Genomic DNA, 17,304 nt, shown 5'->3' on the forward strand with positions numbered 1-17,304 from the left:
CCTACCAGCTCACATTAAGGAACTGGATCATTGAAACATTTAGGCTCAGTAATTATTTCACAATTAGTGAGTGACTTCCCTTGCTGCCACCTGCTTCCACTTCGCCATTTTTTTTTTCCATTTGTGTGTGTGTGTGTGTGTGTGTGTGTGTGTGTATGTGTGTGTGTGTGTGAGAGAGAGAGAGAGAGAGTGTGTGTGTGTGTGTGTGTTTTGTGTGTGTGTGTGTGTGTGTGTTTTAAGTCTTTGTCTTAACTAATCACTTGTGTAATGTATAATTATTGTATGTCAATCTTTTGTCTTCATTGTGATAATTCTGTTTTTTAGTTTATCATTTTAACCTTGTACATTGTATTGCATTGTATTGTAGTTTACTTTGAGGTTGACTTAATACATCTGTCCAGGGACAACAGATGGAAAATAGCCTTCTGGCTAACTGTGGTGCATTTACAGGAATGTTTAATTAATGTACACTGTCCCTGTTAAAATAAAACAATAAATAAAAATAAAAATACCCTATATATCTTTATTCCTATCTCACTCAGTCTATCTTTACCTGTATTATCTATCTATCCATCTTTATATCTATCTATAGCTCTCCCTCTCTCTATGTCTGTCTGTCTGTTCATCTTTGTATACATCTACCTCTCTCTCTCTCTCTCTCTCTCTCTCTCTCTCTCTCTCTCTCTCTCTCTCTTTTCCCCTAGCTACCTCTGTATTTCACTGAAAGATCTTTCTTTTCCTGTCTGTTTGTAATCAGCCCTAGATTGAAGCAGGGCTCTAATTAGTTAATATATCATGACACCTAATTAGTCAATTAATTAGTTAATAAGTTAATTCGTTTTTTAATACTAACCCTAACACAAATCTATTTGTTTTATGAAACCAAGCCCTTATTATTGATAATACGGTAATGGGATCCTGTGATTTCCTCAGAGCAAAGAAAATAATACTAAAATGAATAAAGAAAAACACTATAAATGTGTTTTTACTGAAATATATTCAATGCAATAAATCCAAATGTTCTTTCCTCTCGGTGAGGCCATTCCGGAGGGGGGAAGTATGCGTTATTTTTAGGTTAATAACTGTCATTTTGGCGTCTCTAATGGCTGTATAATGATAGTATATATTAGTCCTTAACGCCATGAGCTTCAAGTGTATAATCATGCATACCTAGGAAGGTGTGGGTGTGCAAGCGTGCGTGCGCGTGTCGAGAGAGAGAGAGAGAGAGAGAGAGAGAGAGAGAGAGAGAGAGAGAGAGAGAGAGAGAGAGAGAGAGGGAGAGAGGAATAAAGGTATACCGGACGAAATCTCACAGAGTGAAGAATCGTGTCTGTCTGTACAGTGTCCTTTCCCTTACTTTTTGTTTGAGTGCTCATCGAGACTGATCCATCCAACACTTGATGGAGAAATACTTGCACCAGTCTGCCTTTTTGAAATGCACTTTGCAAACTATCGCTAGAGAGCTTTGCCCCCCCCATCTCTTCTCGGGTGCTCCCCCTGCACCCGTGGTCGTCCCTGCGGCATGATGAGCGCTGAGTGCACGAGTTACCACACCGCCGAGAAGGTGTTCGTGGACGGCTTCTCCTGCCCCAAGACCGGGAACGACGCGCGGGCGGTCTTCTGCTGCGGATTTAACGACATTAAATACTGTTGTGATGACCCCGACAGCTTTTTCCCATACGAATATGGCTATATGTGGTGGCTGAGGTACGTAATATTTACCCTGGTAGCGCACACTCTACGCAATGTGCGCCCTCGTGTCGCTCCTGCGCCACAGGCGCGCCGAAACGTTCTTTTAATGCTGCGCAACCGTTGGAACATCTGTATTTGAGACTTTGTCAAAGTTGTAATCTTTTTTGAGGTTTTTTATTTAACATTTGTATTGTGGTACCAGGGGCCAATGTGCGCCAAACGTAAGCGTCTTTGCGAGATTATAACGGCGGGCTCTACAAGCAGAGCCCGCCGTACCCCGCCTAGAAAAACAGCAACAGATGGTTGCTTATCTGTCCGAGTGAAGTTCTTGAGTTCATTGAGCTTGCTGTATCTCCCAGGAAATCCTTCACCATTTTTTTATTTGTTCTACAAAACAATCCACCTAACCTGTCCCTGCAATTTTCTATTTTACTATTTTATGAGCTTGGTAGCGCACACTGTGAATGATTCACCACCAATGTTGGTGGTGAGGAATGCGTCTACAGTGCAGCTCATCGGGCTGAGAAGGACCCCCGGAGTACACGGACACGGACGGATCTGTTTGGCCTCCCGGACATGTTTAATAAATAGAAGAAAAACGCCACAACAAAAGACGCCAAACAATATGTTACAGTTTTTTCTTTACCATTCTTCTTCTCCTCCTCTAGCTCCTCTTCAGTCGCGTTTCTCCTCTAACAGCTTTGCTCTTGTTCCAACCCCCTTCTCCCACCTCCACCCCCCACCACCACCACCACCACCACCACCACCTCCACCACCACCACCACCACCTCCACCACCCCACCTCTCCCCCCCAGTATCGGGGCCCTGGTGGGCCTGTCCATCGCGGCAGTGGTCCTGCTGGCCTTCCTCATCACTGTGTGTGTGCTCTGCTACCTCTTCATCGCCATCAAGCCCAGTCGCCTTGACAACGGCCTGCCGCTGTGCGCGCCCGGTAGGTTGCCGTGCAGACGACGTCGGGAGGTAGAGTTTAGTTTAGTGTGAATGTATCTCCCCCAGAATCCCATTACGGAGGCGTGTGATTGGTTGCCTGAATTTCATACGGAACGCATCCAGGGGAATTCAACTGGAATGTTTTGTTGTTGTAAGGGCTGTGTGTGTGTGTGTGTGTGTGTGTGTGTGTGTGTGTGTGTGTGTGTGGGGGGGGGGTGTGTGTGTTTGTGTATTTGTGTTTGTGCATTTATGTATGCTTAATTATAATGCCATCTGTGTGTGTGTGTGTTTGCTTGCATCCATTTAAGCATGTCTGTGTGTATGTGTGTGTGTTTATGTACTCTGTGTGTGTATGTGTGTGTGTTTATGTACTCTGTGTGTGTATGTGTGTGTGTTTATGTACTCTGTGTGTGTATGTGTGTGTGTTTATGTACTCTGTGTGTGTATGTGTGTGTGTTTATGTACTCTGTGTGTGTATGTGTGTGTGTTTATGTACTCTGTGTGTATGTGTGTGTGTTTATGTACTCTGTGTGTATGTGTGTGTGTTTATGTACTCTGTGTGTATGTGTGTGTGTTTATGTACTCTGTGTGTATGTGTGTGTCCACCAGACGCGGGCCCCCCCCCGGCCCCCCCCGGGCCCCGGGGCCTCAGGAGCCTCTTCCTGAGCCGGCGGCTGGACTGCGACCGGCGGCCCCCCCCGCGCCCCGAGAGGCTCTTCCAGCGCTGCTTCATGGCCCCCCCTAGACCCCCCCTCTAGACCCCCCCCCTAGACCCCCCCTAGACCCCCCCTCTAGACCCCCCCTAGACCCCCCCTCTAGACCCCCCCTCTAGACCCCCCTCCTCTAGACCCCCCTCTAGACCCCCCCCCTAGACCCCCCCTCTAGACCCCCCCTCTAGACCCCCCTCTAGACCCCCCTCCTCTAGACCCCCCTCTAGACCCCCCCTCTAGACCCCCCCTCTAGACCCCCCTCCTCTAGACCCCCCCTCTAGACCCCCCTCTAGACCCCCCCTCTAGACCCCCCCCCTCTAGACCCCCCTCTAGACCCCCCCTCTAGACCCCCCCCCTCTAGACCCCCCCTCTAGACCCCCCTCTAGACCCCCCCTCTAGACCCCTCCTCTAGACCCCCCCCCCCTAGACCCCTCCTCTAGACCCCCCCTCTAGACCCCCCCTCTAGACCCCCCTCTAGACCCCCCTCTAGACCCCCCTCTAGACCCCCCTCCTCTAGACCCCCCCCCTCTAGACCCCCCTCTAGACCCCCCTCTAGACCCCCCCCTCTAGACCCCCCTCTAGACCCCCCCCCTAGACCCCCCTCTAGACCCCCCTCTAGACCCCCCCCCCTCTAGACCCCCCCTCTAGACCCCCCTCTAGACCCCCCTCTAGACCCCCCCCCTCTAGACTCCCCCCCTCTAGACCCCCCCCCCTCTAGACCCCCCTCTAGACCCCCCTCTAGACCCCCCTCTAGACCCCCCTCCTAGACCTCTACTCCAGGTGAAGAAAGACTTTTTCCTCGTGGTTCATTTCCAGGGCTAATTGATTTGGAAACACTTTGCTATTTCCTGTTGCAGGGCAGAACAATATCAATCCAGAGCTTGGGTCTTACTGATCCCACGAATTCTGGAGCTGCTTTGCAAAAACCTTCAGGTCAAACCCTACTCTCCTTAGAGAGTGACTTAACCGACAATTATATACATGAAACTCTTCGAGATTGCAACTTAAACTCACAAACAGAAAACACAATGCCAGCCCAATTACTAGAGCAATTCCACTTTATTTTAAGGGGAAAACATGGCCAGATCCCCGGTTCATATTCCATTCCAAACACACAAACATACGAGTGATCTATCGTATATACCAGCGTACCTCGTACCTACTAATACTACTACTACTACAACTTAGTGTGCTTTTAGACAAAGTCACTAAACATTTGGGTAAATGCCATTTAAGAGCAGGTTAGGGAATCTTTCTCAAGGATGCCTACAGGCCAAACTCAAAATGAGTACTCTGTCTCTTGACGCAGAATGAGAGAGAGAGAGAGAGAGAGAGAGAGAGCGAGAGAGAGTTTTACTGCCCTTGTTACTTTGCAATGACTTAATAACATCATGGCAACGACGCCTTTGGATTAAACGGCATGCTTAACCAACGAACGATGAAGAAAAACGAACAATCCTAGATTGCGAGATGCAGTCGGAGTACGCTTGCTCTGCGACAAAAGGCCTTGATCCCAAGGTCAAGGTCAAGGCAACAAGGAGGAAAGGGTTCGAAACTCCTTCACTGTGATGAGCTGAAGGCCGACGCGGAGAAGCTGCCATGTCAGGAGATATGTGTAATGTTGTTCTTAACGTGTTTGTGTGTTTTGTGTGTTAAGATGAGTGGACATTTTGTATTATGAAACACATATGTTATGACAATTAAAGGAAGACCAAGGACGTTCGGAGAGGGGAAATCAAAGTGAAGGCTGATCTTTTCAGTCCCCCCCCCTACTTGGTAAACATTTGACTTCATAGCGTATTGGAGCCCCTTTGTTATCAAATGGTCAGGGTCATGTTTTGTAGTCAATGGCCGAGTGAGGAGAGAAGCCAATTATGTTTTTCATTGAGTTTTCTTTGAGTCAGGACCATGGATTGTTTAGCCGACGTGTCAGCTTTTAAGAGACTTGTCAATACACAATATGAATTTATGCATTTTATGTGTCACATAGTAAAACCGCTTCATGAAGGTTTGTGGCTGCTGAAGTCAGCCCGCTGAAGCTTTGTTTGTTCACAGTGTTGCTGTCCTTAACGGCGGTCCTGTTGCGGGACCTCATTAAATAAACCTGACCGATTGGTCGGCCAACAGACTGATGAGTATGTTCAGGAACATTTCCGTGGCTTTCCGTATTTGTTTCAGCCCTCTTCTGATGTCTGACATTGATTTGACGCACAATGCGATCATAGCAAATGGGATTCATGTATTTGCACATAAAATGTCATGCAATTTATGCTTATCTTCACAAAGCCTTCTAATCACATTTTGTACAAACGATGGAAGATCATATATCTCACAAATGCCTGTATATTGTTCTGCCTGCCAAGGTTATCTTATATCAAACTGGTCTCCTCATATATCAAATGTAGCATCATGTGCATTCTTTGCATTCTCATTATTTTTCATTATTCCTTTCTTTTTATTTGCATAAATGTTTTCTACAAACTTGTTTTCTTTTTTCCAAGCTTTTGCATCATAAGATTTGATGAAACAATCGAAAGGCTTACAAACTATATTTTCAAAATAAAGAATATTCCCTTTTTGAAAAAACAGAAGTATTTACGATGACAATTTAAAACATAGGTTATGGTTTTACAATGAAATTAATGAATACAAAAACGGTCAAAAAAACCTGATTACAGAAACATGACCTTTACACAAGCAAGATCTGAATCAAATCCAAATACAGCCAGAACATGGCGAAAACCAAGATTGACGGGATACAGTCCTATTATTAAGCCAATACAAAATGTGATTTGTCACATAGTAAAACCGTTCATGAATGTTTTGGCTGCTGAGGTCCGCCGACTGAAGCTTTCAGTATGTTGGTTTGCATGTTGCTGTGCTAAAAGCAGGAAGGGTTACCCGACCTCTTCTTACCGTTAGTGGGGAGAAAATCCAGGTCAATATAAAAGCTGAAAGGACTCTTGGGGCCCTATTTTAACGGGCTGAAACGCAAGTAAGAAGCGCCAAACGCAAGTAGCTCTGTGGGCGGTTCTATGGCGATGATGCTATTTTACTTTATTAAATGACTCTTGCGCCCGGCGCAAATCTAAAAAGGGTTGGTCTGAAGTAGCCTAATTACCCGTAGGTGTGGTTTGGGCGTAATGTGCAATAAACCAATCAGAGTGCCAGCTCCCATCCCCTGTAAGAGCCATGAGCGCATTTGAACCTGACGAGTTGATATTTTGACAGCGTTTGCAGTCTCCGATGAGACAGATGCATGACCACATGAATTTCAAACTTCAAATGGCTCAGTTCATGGCCAAATAATATGGCCTAATTCACCCATGGAATAGTGTTTTCTTCCACAACTTCAGAAATACAGAGTATATATACAGAGTCCTCAAATAAATTTCGGCAAAGAAAACTTAACACACATATGATATGCGGTAACTGTGGTTCTATTTTATAATATACGCAATACTGGTAGTAAACATCGTTTCTTACCAGTATTGTATGCATTATCGACTAGCGTTCCTAATATGCATGTGTCCCCCCGTTAATATACATTGCCATGGACTGTATTATGCGTTACGTGTTTGGTTTACGTGTGTTTAAACAGATGGACGCACACACGCGCGCCCGCATTCATTAATTATTTTACACATACACACACGTGCGCCCGCATTCATTCATTCTTTTTAACACTCACTCGCGGTAAAACAATGAAACAAAGCATGAAACAAAAAACACAACTATTTATTACAAAAAAACTACCGCAGGAAGGATTTTACTTAGCGCTCTCGAAAACAGGTTCGCGGGATCGCATTTGAACGGTGTGACGTCATTACACGAAATTTCCCGGGGTTGGTCAGTCTTGCGTGCTGAACGTAGTGACGAAATTTGCCGTGAAAGCCTTGCGTGGTTTTCGAGGAAATCGCTGTGTTTCAATCGTCCCGTGTTTCAATCGACCCGGCTCTCCCCTATCCTTAATCTCGGATGACATATCAAGGTCATTTTATGATTTAGCACTGTATGTTTGTTACATATTGTACCGTTAAAGATCTCCTTTTATACTACTTTTCTGGTCTTAATTTCTTATTAATGACTCCTATAGAGCAACCTGACATGAATCACAGCACAAAAAACTGTAGATTTTCGGGAAACTCCTCCTCTCATCCGGGCGCTTTCAGCGTTCTCTGTCAGCACTCGGCTTCGTCCTTCTCCGCCCCCTCGCCCCCCTCCTGCCAACCCCACTCCGTTGTGATTGGTTACCTTCCAAGAGCATGTTGCAGCATTACCATACATGGAAAATCCGGTTTGTTCTACGTAGATAAGTCCCGGAAAGTTGAACAAGTGACTCGCGACCGGCGTCCCTAGTGTTTAGCGCTCAGCACAGCCGCCCCAGACGGTCAGCAGGGAACACGTCTAAATGCATGTACGTCATTATTTTACACTTTAGTATGGTTAAACATGACTATAAATCATTATAACAACGTTTATAGGTCATAAAAGTAGAAAAAGCACAATAGGTGCTCTTTAAATAAAGAACCAATAAAGAAAGCGCCATTAAATTAAACATTGTATTAAAACGTGTTCAACAAATCCCCAACTTTCCAACACATTTTAAAACTCATTTTAAAAGACTTAGCGACTAACCGCAGAGTAAATGAGATAGTTACTCATTAACGTCTTATGTCTTAAGGGCTTGACATATTAACTTCCTGCAACCTTTGGATCGCAAAACGCTCTTCAGTTCAGCGGGCACCAGCTGAGTGGAAGACAACAAGTTCACAAACTCAAGGAAAAGCCTCCGTTTGACTTCAAAGACACGGGAATGTCCAGGAGCATGACCGGCCAACTTCACCTGCCAGGTAAGTTATACATTAAGTCTACATTTTGCTATTTTGTTGACAGGATCAGCTGCTAATCATTTGGTCAGGTTTTATAGAGGGCTCATGATTCCTGTCATATGACTTCAGGGGTTGAATCCCAGCACATCACAAGCCAGCAGTAGTGGTCGTTTCCGTGTTTGGTGACAACATCTATGTTTACATAGAACATTTCTCACAGATATAAACATAAAGTTCTTGTAGTAACATGTTTATTTGTGATTGCATTGGTGTTGTATTATGTTATTGTTTTGAGGAATGTCCCAATTGAAACCTAGAGAAAATCAAGTAGCTTCTGCTTTTCCGGCCTATAAACATACCTGCAGAGATTGCTTTTTCAAGGCAACCAATTTGTTTTCAAACGGAAGACCACTTTAATTCATTTACTTTACAGGACCCAGGTGCATTCTTTATTCCAACATTATTACATTTTGATTATGCCATTGATTGAATATGAAATTGGTCATAACCAGAAACCACAAACAGATCTATGAAGTAGTCTGTTTCAGTGGTTCATTCTAGGGCCTCTCTGGTCAACGTGACATGAATCTGTCTCCATCTCTTTCTCTTGTGCTTTAGGAACTCGACGGAACCAGCTGGGAACCATGGGCGCCATGGTATGGCGTTGTGTTCTGGTGTTGTTTCTCTGTGGAGCCTGTGTCACTGCTCCTTCTCTGAGCGCTGCTACTGAAGGGACTCAAGTCACGGAGCAACTCAACCCACCTAATAACAAGTCAGAGTTAAGCAGTAAGTAGCTAGTATCTAAATACCTATCCCCTTAGTAGGAATATTCATTTTGGTGCATGGAAAATGAACAAACATTGTTGCAAGTGGTTATTTTTTTAGCTTGTTTAGCTTCAAAACCTTGCTCCCTTCTACTTTTCTTTTTACCAGCCCTTGAATCTTACCTATAGCAGCTTTAAGTTAAGTAAATTTGCCATGTAACCACTGCATCAACCAACTGTAGGTCTGTATTGGTACAGACCTTGTCGCGGCTGGTAGAACGACGATTCTACATGCGATGAATGCGTCGCAGCTTCAATTGTACAAACTCTACTGAACAATCAAAGACCCCCATGTTGTGTTCCCCCCCCAGTGGGAAGCGACCTGGCAGCTCCTCAGAACAGCCAGGCGACCATGGGTTACCTGGCGGCGGGGCTGGCCACGGCCGTCGCCACCTCCCTGGTGGTGGTGGCCGCCGTCAAGTTCCGCCTGTTCCACCGCTTCCTGGCCAGCTACCGCCACTCGCTGCTGCTGGAGGCGGACACCGTGAGCCAGTACGGCCAGGAGGGGGCGACCTACCCCAACGCAGGCAGCGGGCGCGGCGGGCGCTCCGGCGTCCCCGAGGTGGAGATGGAGGAGGACGACGACGGCTTCATCGAGGACAACTACATCACCGCCAGCGACCGGCAGCGGGCGGAGCGGCAGCGCCGGGTGGAGGTAGAGGAGGAGAGCGACGAGGACCTGGAGGAGTTCGCCATCGAATAACAATGGAGGAGGGAGGAGGAAGGGGCGTGGCCATCGGGTGATGACGGAGGAGGGAGGAGGAAGGGGCGTGGCCATCGGGTGATGACGGAGGAGGGAGGAGGAAGGGGCGTGGCCATCGAATAATAACGGAGGAGGGAGGAGGAAGGGGCGTGGCCATCGGCTGATGACGGAGGAGGGAGGAGGAAGGGGCGTGGCCATCGGGTGATGAAGGAGGAGGGAGGAGGAAGGGGCGTGGCCATCGAATAATAATGGAGGAGGGAGGAGGAAGGGGCGTGGCCATCGGGTGATGACGGAGGAGGGAGGAGGAAGGGGCGTGGCCATCGGGTGATGACGGAGGAGGAAGGGGCGTGGCCATCGGGTGATGATGGAGGAGGGAGGAGGAAGGGGCGTGGCCATCGGGTGATGACGGAGGAGGAGGAAGGGGCGTGGCCATCGGGTTATGATGGAGGAGGGAGGAGGAAGGGGCGTGGCCATCGGGTGATGGGTGAGGAAGGGGCGTGGCCGGGACGGGGCGTGGCCGCTCTGGGGAGCCCCTGCTAAGATGTGATACTGTGACCCCCACTGCTATGTTCTGCCTTGATCTGCTTTTGTTTTTTTTTATCGACTTAATCAGCTGAAATTAAAATATTCTTGAGGGATTTGAGCGTGTTGTTTTTGTGTTGTCAAGGCAACATTCGGTCGGTGTTCTATTCAACTGTTCTTAATGTTGGATTTGTAGCCCATCAACCTGGAAGTGCTGAAAGGCAGAAGCGTCCCTGTATTGCAAAATAATGCACAACCTTAGACTGTTATTGTCCAATGAGATAGAGTATGCAACAATGCCACGGTATCAATAAACTGCAGCACCACTCTGGGTTCTGTGAGGTCGGCTGCCCTCCCCCCTTTCCTGTTTTATTGTGTACCATTCCTGGGCCTAAGTGAGTCTGGACACCACCTAGGACTTACTAGTAATGACAAAGACCAGGGCTGGTTTATCATTTAATGATAGTAATGATGTACTTTATTAAGCCCCATTGGGAAATGACATCTCAGCCAGCAGCCCCTGGATGAAGCCGGAAACCAAGAGGGACAACGGGAACACCGGGAAACCACAGTGGTCAGAGTGCCCCCCCAGCAGCGGTCAGCAGCAGGGGGACCAATGGGCTGTGACACTGTCAACCACCTTCAGGGATTTTTCCTCGATGAAATTGATTTTGTTTCTGCACAAATGATGAACCAATCCAGGGATAAATTGAAACAGAAAATCTTTGAATTAAATGTATAATTTATTTGAATCCACGTTTTGACCACATTCACATTTACCGCCAAGGCACACATTCGTCCTTGGTAGGCGATGACTCGGCACCACAGCCAGACCCTGGAGGCCCCTGGGTTTGTTCACCCAGGGGCTGTTTCATGTCCACACACCTGGTCGTAGTGCTGCACGCCTAGATCGGTGCACGCTATTCTCACGAAATCAAGGAGAAAAACAGCAACGCAAACCGCACACCCAACTGACGACGGAAGGAGAGAGTGTTACGGATCTGCCCACCCAGGGTCGAGACGGACCAGACATGGAGCGTTTCTGTTGTTTGTCGGCTAATGAAAGAGGTGGGAGACGCTGCGGACGCTGGTACAGAGTGTGATTCACCTCCCATAGAAATGGTTCTGTCCTCGTTGTCTCTATAACCCTGGGGACGGGCTGATGAGTGTCCCTTCGTTAAAGGAGTCTGACGCTCAAACACACTCAGGTTCCATCACTCCGGGCTTCTTCATTTGTCATTAATATTGAGGTCTTCCTCACAAAAGATGACCTTCATCTCAATGGGATTCATTTGATTTAAAAAAAAGATTAAAAAAAAAGTACTTGGTACAGATATCTAAAGGTGCGCTCTTCGTCCCCTCCTCCTCCTCCTCCTCCTCACCCTGCTCAGATCAGACGGGTCCTGCCGGGGGCCCCCTGTCCCGCCAGCTCCCCCGCCGGGCTCACCACCCGGACCCCCCTGATCTCGGCCCCCACCCCCCTCCTCCTCCTCCTCCTCCTCCTCCTGCTCTCCTCCAGCCTCCTCCTCCTGCCCTCCTTCCTGCGGTGGAGGAGGTAGACCAGGCTGCCGTAGGCCCCCACCCCCAGCACCGTGCCCCCCCCGCCCAGCACCAGCCCCAGGCCCGCCAGCAGCATCTCCCGGCCCCGGTGGGCCGTTTGGCCCCCGGGGGCCGCGGCCAGGCAGAGCAGCGTCGCCCCGCAGCCCAGCACGGACACCCCCACCGCCAGCAGCAGCAGGGGGTCCGCCCGGCCGCCGCTCCGCAGCTGGTCGATGTGCCGCCGGCTCCGCACGCAGTTCATGTCCTGGACGGCGGAGCTCAGCAGCTGCTTGAGCAGCAGCAGCAGGGCCAGCAGGCACAGCGCGGACCCGGCCCCCAGCCGCCACTCCCCCGACAGGCTGGTGGTGGTGGCGGAGAGCAGCCCCACGCCGCCCAGCCCCAGCGCCGCCACCAGCGCCACCGAGGCGCAGTAGCACAGCAGGGCGTGGCGCGGCCGGTGGGACCAGCGCAGCTCCGGCGTCTCCAGGGGGCGGAGCCGCCGGGGGGGGGCGGGGCGGAGGCACCGGCGAGGGGGGAGGAGGACCTGCAGCTCAGGCATGGCGGCGTGTCGTCGGCGCCTTCCTCCTCCTGCGTCCCGGGGTCCGGCCTCAACACCTGGGGGGCAACCAGAGCTTTAGTGTGATGCCCCTGGGCGGATGGTTCCTCCACAGGGGCCACCGGGACCCTCGGAGACAGGTCGTTAGGGAGCATGGAGGGGCCACTGGGACCCTGTGGAGACAGGTCGTTAGGGAGCAGGGAGGGGCCACTGGGACCCTGGGAGACAGGTCATTAAGGAGCAGAGAGGGGCCACTGGGACCCTTTAGAGACAGGTCGTTAAGGAGCAGAGAGGGGCCACTGGGACCCTGGGAGACAGGTCGTTAAGGAGCAGGAAGGGTTTTACTGGGACCCTTTAGAGACAGGTCGTTAAGGAGCACAGAGGGGCCACTGGGACCCTTTAGAGACAGGTCGTTAAGGAGCAGAGAGGGTTTTACTGGGACCCTTTAGAGACAGGTCATTAAGGAGCAGGAAGGGTTTTACTGGGACCCTTTAGAGACAGGTCGTTAAGGAGCAGGAAGGGTTTTACTGGGACCCTTTAGAGACAGGTCGTTAAGGAGCAGAGATGGGCCACTGGGATCCTTTAGAGACAGGTCGTTAAGGAGCAGGAAGGGTTTTACTGGGACCCTTTAGAGACAGGTCGTTAAGGAGCAGAGAGGGGCCACTGGGACCCTTTAGAGACAGGTCGTTAAGGAGCAGGAAGGGTTTTACTGGGACCCTTTAGAGACAGGTCGTTAAGGAGCAGGAAGGGTTTTACTGGGACCCTTTAGAGACAGGTCGTTAAGGAGCAGGAAGGGTTTTACTGGGACCCTTTAGAGACAGGTCGTTAAGGAGCACAGAGGGGCCACTGGGACCCTTTAGAGACAGGTCGTTAAGGAGCAGAGAAGGGCCACTGGGACCCTTTAGAGACAGGTCGTTAAGGAGCAGGAAGGGTTTTACTGGGACCCTTTAGAGACAGGTCGTTAAGGAGCAGAGAGGGGCCACTGGGATCCTTTAGAGACAGGTCGTTAAGGAGCAGGAAGGGTTTTACTGGGACCCTTTAGAGACAGGTCTTTAAGGAGCAGAGAGGGGCCACTGGGACACTTTAGAGACAGGTCGTTAAGGAGCAGGGAGGGGCCACTGGGACTCTTTAGAGACAGGTCATTAAGGATCAGCTACTCAAGGATGCATAAGGTGGGGTTCTAACCCCTAGTGTTGAAAAACCTTCAACACTAGGGGTCGGCAAACTTAAACTCAGAGAGCCATGCTATGCTATGTATAAAAAACGATAGTGTGTTGCATTTATGAAATCAATGAACTGCTACAGAGAAAACAAAATGAATTTCTTCATGCAACTATAATTTTTGAAATAATGTATATTTGAGTCCTAATAAAAAGCCAAACTTAAATGATCAATTATTATGGATATTTGGATCCATTATCTCCTCCTGTCTGTCCTCATCCTTTTATCGAGTGTACTGGAGCGTGCAGTCAGCTGTCAATCTGAATAAAATAACCAGACTATTGCACTGATCAATGTGAAAAACATATTTGATAAATAATAACCAATTCAAATATTGAATTTCCTTGGTTAATGTGATCTTTGCTCCTGAACCTCAGCACAGTGTCTCCACATCGGGGCTGGAAGACGTCACCTTCATCTTCAAACAGGACTGTAAGTTGTCGTCTCTCAGGTGGAGCGATGTTTGTTTTTGATGATGCTCATGTGGGAGAAGACCTGCCGTCACACGTACGTGGATCCGAAGATCGACAGGACTCCGAATCCACACTTTTTCACTTCCATCTAAGTGTCCATGTTACAAACACAAGTTTTTCCGGTTTGGTAATGTTTTCAACATCACTCCATTTGTGATTCTGAGTAAGAATGGCCTTCTGATGGGCAACATCTTCAAGATCAGCTGTCACGCATTTGAACTCAGAAACCCATATATCTTTGTCGGCTATGTGGACCAGTTCCATCTCTAGATCGGGTTGACTTACAGCTGCAAATGGAGTCATATTCAACAGAGATGGATCGGTGGCCAGGGGAGTGACAGGGAAGGATAATTTGTTCTTCTTCTCTCTGAACTGACAGAATAGTTTCCTAAACAATGTTTGCATTGTGGTGATTGCAGACTGCTTTGACTGATTTATTGTATCGTGAGCTTGTTTGAACTCTCTCAAAGAGGGGAAGTGAGACAGCGTCCCTCTCTGTAAATCTCTAGCCAACACTGTCAACTTGCGCTCGAATGCCAAAACCTACTCCAGCATCTGCAGGGCTATGCCTCCTCTCACCTGAAGAATTGTATTCAGCCTTTTCAGGTGCATTGTCATATCTGCCATGAAGGAAAGCTTTTCCAGCCTGGCTGTTCCAGATCAGGAAAGGTGAGCTCTTTGCTGCCATTTTCACCTCTTCCAGACACGCAGCGTTTCCCACCTTCCCTCTGTCTGCACAATACCGGGAGTTATCGGTTTGCTGTCACATATCCTTCCATTCAATTTAAAGCGATAGGATAAGATGCGAACAACTTTTTATTGACAACAGAGTAAACACAGATACCTGTATGTGTGTTTACATACAGGTAGCAGTGTATGAAAAAGTTAGCAAGTAAAACCCCGACCAAGGCCTGCGTGAACACGGCACTAAGTCCATGCTCTTTGAATAGATGGTGAATGAATGAAAGTTTAAGGTTACCCGATCCCTCATGCAGCAGAAACGGAGGCGTTGCTCATCAGCTCCATTCAGAGGCAGTCAGCGAGCCTCGGGGAGCAGGGACAGACGGCGAGGAGAGTGCAGTCTCATGGCCTTGATGGCATGGAGTTCAAAATGTACGCTTTGTCGATGACGCACAAAAAGTAGAAAATAAGTTCCATCCACCTCCAAAAAAACACCTAATCCTCTTGACGCTTAAGTCAAGCAGAGTTAGAGCGTCTGTTCAGCTGGCCTTGGCCTTCTGCGTCTGTCAGCACCTCCTCTTCCAGCATTGCGTTCGTACCTCCTGGCGCACGGCTACATCTTCCCACAGGAGACGGTGTTGACATGCTCTCAGACAGCAACAACAACAGAGTGCAGCACTGTCTTTAGGTCCAGGATGGCCAGGCGGAGTGGTCTTGCAGGATGTTGTCAGAAGGCATCGTCATGTGGCCCCGTCCCCGCGTTGGGGGGGGGGGGGTTCACACAGACCTGTCATTGACCCATCTACATAGCTGAACAGACACCTTCTCTCAGGGGGGATCAAGTGCATGGGCTCCTTTGTCTCACACACACTCACACACACACACACACACACACACACACACACAACACCACCACTTGGTTTTATCACACAACAGAGGCCATTTTGTCCTCCGAGGCGGGAAAACAGCGCTGTGTGAGATCGATGAGGGGTGGGATTGAGTTGGTGGTGGGGGGGGCTTGTGACATCATAGTGAGCGCTTCAGACCCCTGCCACACACAAAGATATGAAAGACACACGCAAACAAACACACACTCACACACAAACATGAAACCCGGACCCATTCCCCCCCTTGTGTGTGTGTGTGTGTGTGTGTGTGTGTGTGTGTGTGTGTGTGTGTGTGTGTGTGTGTGTGTGTGTGTGTGTGTGCTGCTGTCAAGGCTGGGGTGAAGTCACTCCGCAGGAATAATAGCGTTCTTGTGACTGCAGATAGCGTCATGCTACACTAGTGCTAGCGCCACGGCTAACCCTTGCATGAACCACAATGGACGCTCTCTCTGACTGCTGCCTTTGTGCGGCTTCAGGAAATAAAGAGACGAATAACTGATGAAAAAAGCACAAGAGATTATATATTTTGGTCATTTGAATAATAAAAATGGTGGAGTGGTGGAGCAGTACAATGATTGGATTGGTATTACTTTTGTTAATGCAAAAGGTCATTTGAAAACACAGATCATTTGATTCATCAGGATTAGAGATAGCCCTTTAATCTGAGTTGACAATTCGACACAAATCATGTACCTCTGTGCGCAGTATTATGAAGCATTATCAAGTATAAGATTAATTTCTCCTGAACTGAATGTCTGAACTGACCCCGGTCAGTCCGGTGGATGTGATGTACATTAATCCCAGTGACAGTTCCCTGGGTTCACCTGTAACCAGCGCCCTGTAACCAGCGCTCTGTAACCAGCGCCCTGTAACCAGCGCCCTGTAACCAGCGCCCTGTAACCAGCGCCCTGTAACCAGCGCCCTGTAACCAGGTGTAACCAGCGCCCTGTAACCAGGTGTAACCAGCACCCTGTAACCAGCGCCCTGTAACCAGGTGTAACCAGCGCTCTGTAACCAGGTGCAACCAGCGCCCTGTAACCAGCGCCCTGTAACCAGGTGTAACCAGCGCCCTGTAACCAGGTGTAACCAGCACCCTGTAACCAGCGCCCTGTAACCAGGTGTAACCAGCGCCCTGTAACCAGCGCCCTGTAACCAGCGCTCTGTAACCTGGTGTAACCAGCGCTCTGTAACCAGGTGCAACCAGCGCCCTGTAACCAGCGCCCTGTAACCAGGTGTAACCAGCGCCCTGTAACCAGGTGTAACCAGCACCCTGTAACCAGCGCCCTGTAACCAGGTGTAACCAGCGCCCTGTAACCAGCGCCCTGTAACCAGCGCCCTGTAACCAGGTGTAACCAGCGCTCTGTAACCTGGTGTAACCAGCGCTCTGTAACCAGGTGTAACCAGCGCCCTGTAACCAGGTGTAACCAGTGCTCTGTAACCAGGTGTAACCAGCGCCCTGTAACCAGGTGTAACCAGCGCTCTGTAACCAGAGTCCCTGGAGAAGAGGGGAACCCTCCCAGCGCTCGGGCTCCCTGATCTCAGCTTACTGGGACCAGTTTGATCCATGATGTTTCCCCTGTAATGATAACCTCGTGAAACCCACAGCTTCAATCCCTGGAATGTACGTACAGCGTTCATGTGGACAGACACAGCGAAAGAAAGACAGATATATTGTATCCATTTTTAACAGCGTTATTATCCTATTTATTTTCA

At 49.0% G+C, this 17,304-nt stretch overlaps 3 protein-coding genes across 3 annotated transcripts in view; 1 reads left to right on the forward strand and 2 right to left on the reverse strand.

The window, feature by feature from the left end:
- Window positions 1–1,525: 1,525 nt before the first annotated feature.
- LOC307085648 (protein shisa-like-2A) lies at window positions 1,526–3,401 on the forward strand (the record flags this gene model as incomplete). Its single annotated transcript, XM_079750514.1, has 3 exons — window positions 1,526–1,707; window positions 2,508–2,644; window positions 3,253–3,401. The coding sequence occupies 3 exons, from the start codon at window positions 1,526–1,528 to the stop codon at window positions 3,399–3,401; spliced, it is 468 nt and encodes a 155-aa protein (XP_079606640.1).
- Window positions 3,402–11,139: 7,738 nt separating this feature from the next.
- On the reverse strand, window positions 11,140–12,332 carry LOC307085649 (transmembrane protein 125-like; the record flags this gene model as incomplete). Its single annotated transcript, XM_079750515.1, has 2 exons — window positions 11,140–11,154; window positions 11,847–12,332. 2 exons carry the CDS (start codon window positions 12,330–12,332, stop codon window positions 11,140–11,142), a joined length of 501 nt encoding a protein of 166 aa, XP_079606641.1.
- A 49-nt stretch (window positions 12,333–12,381) lies between these two features.
- cfap57 (cilia and flagella associated protein 57) overlaps window positions 12,382–17,304 on the reverse strand; it is a gene marked incomplete at both ends in the record, with an annotated part of 23,647 nt that continues 18,724 nt past the window's right edge. The window contains one exon of the mRNA XM_079750516.1: window positions 12,382–12,388. Coding sequence (XP_079606642.1) covers window positions 12,382–12,388 — 7 coding nt within the window. The remainder of the gene's footprint in view (window positions 12,389–17,304) is intronic.

This window comes from Pollachius pollachius (genome assembly GCF_949987615.1).
Source record: "Pollachius pollachius genome assembly, chromosome: 14".
NCBI lineage: Eukaryota > Metazoa > Chordata > Actinopteri > Gadiformes > Gadidae > Pollachius > Pollachius pollachius.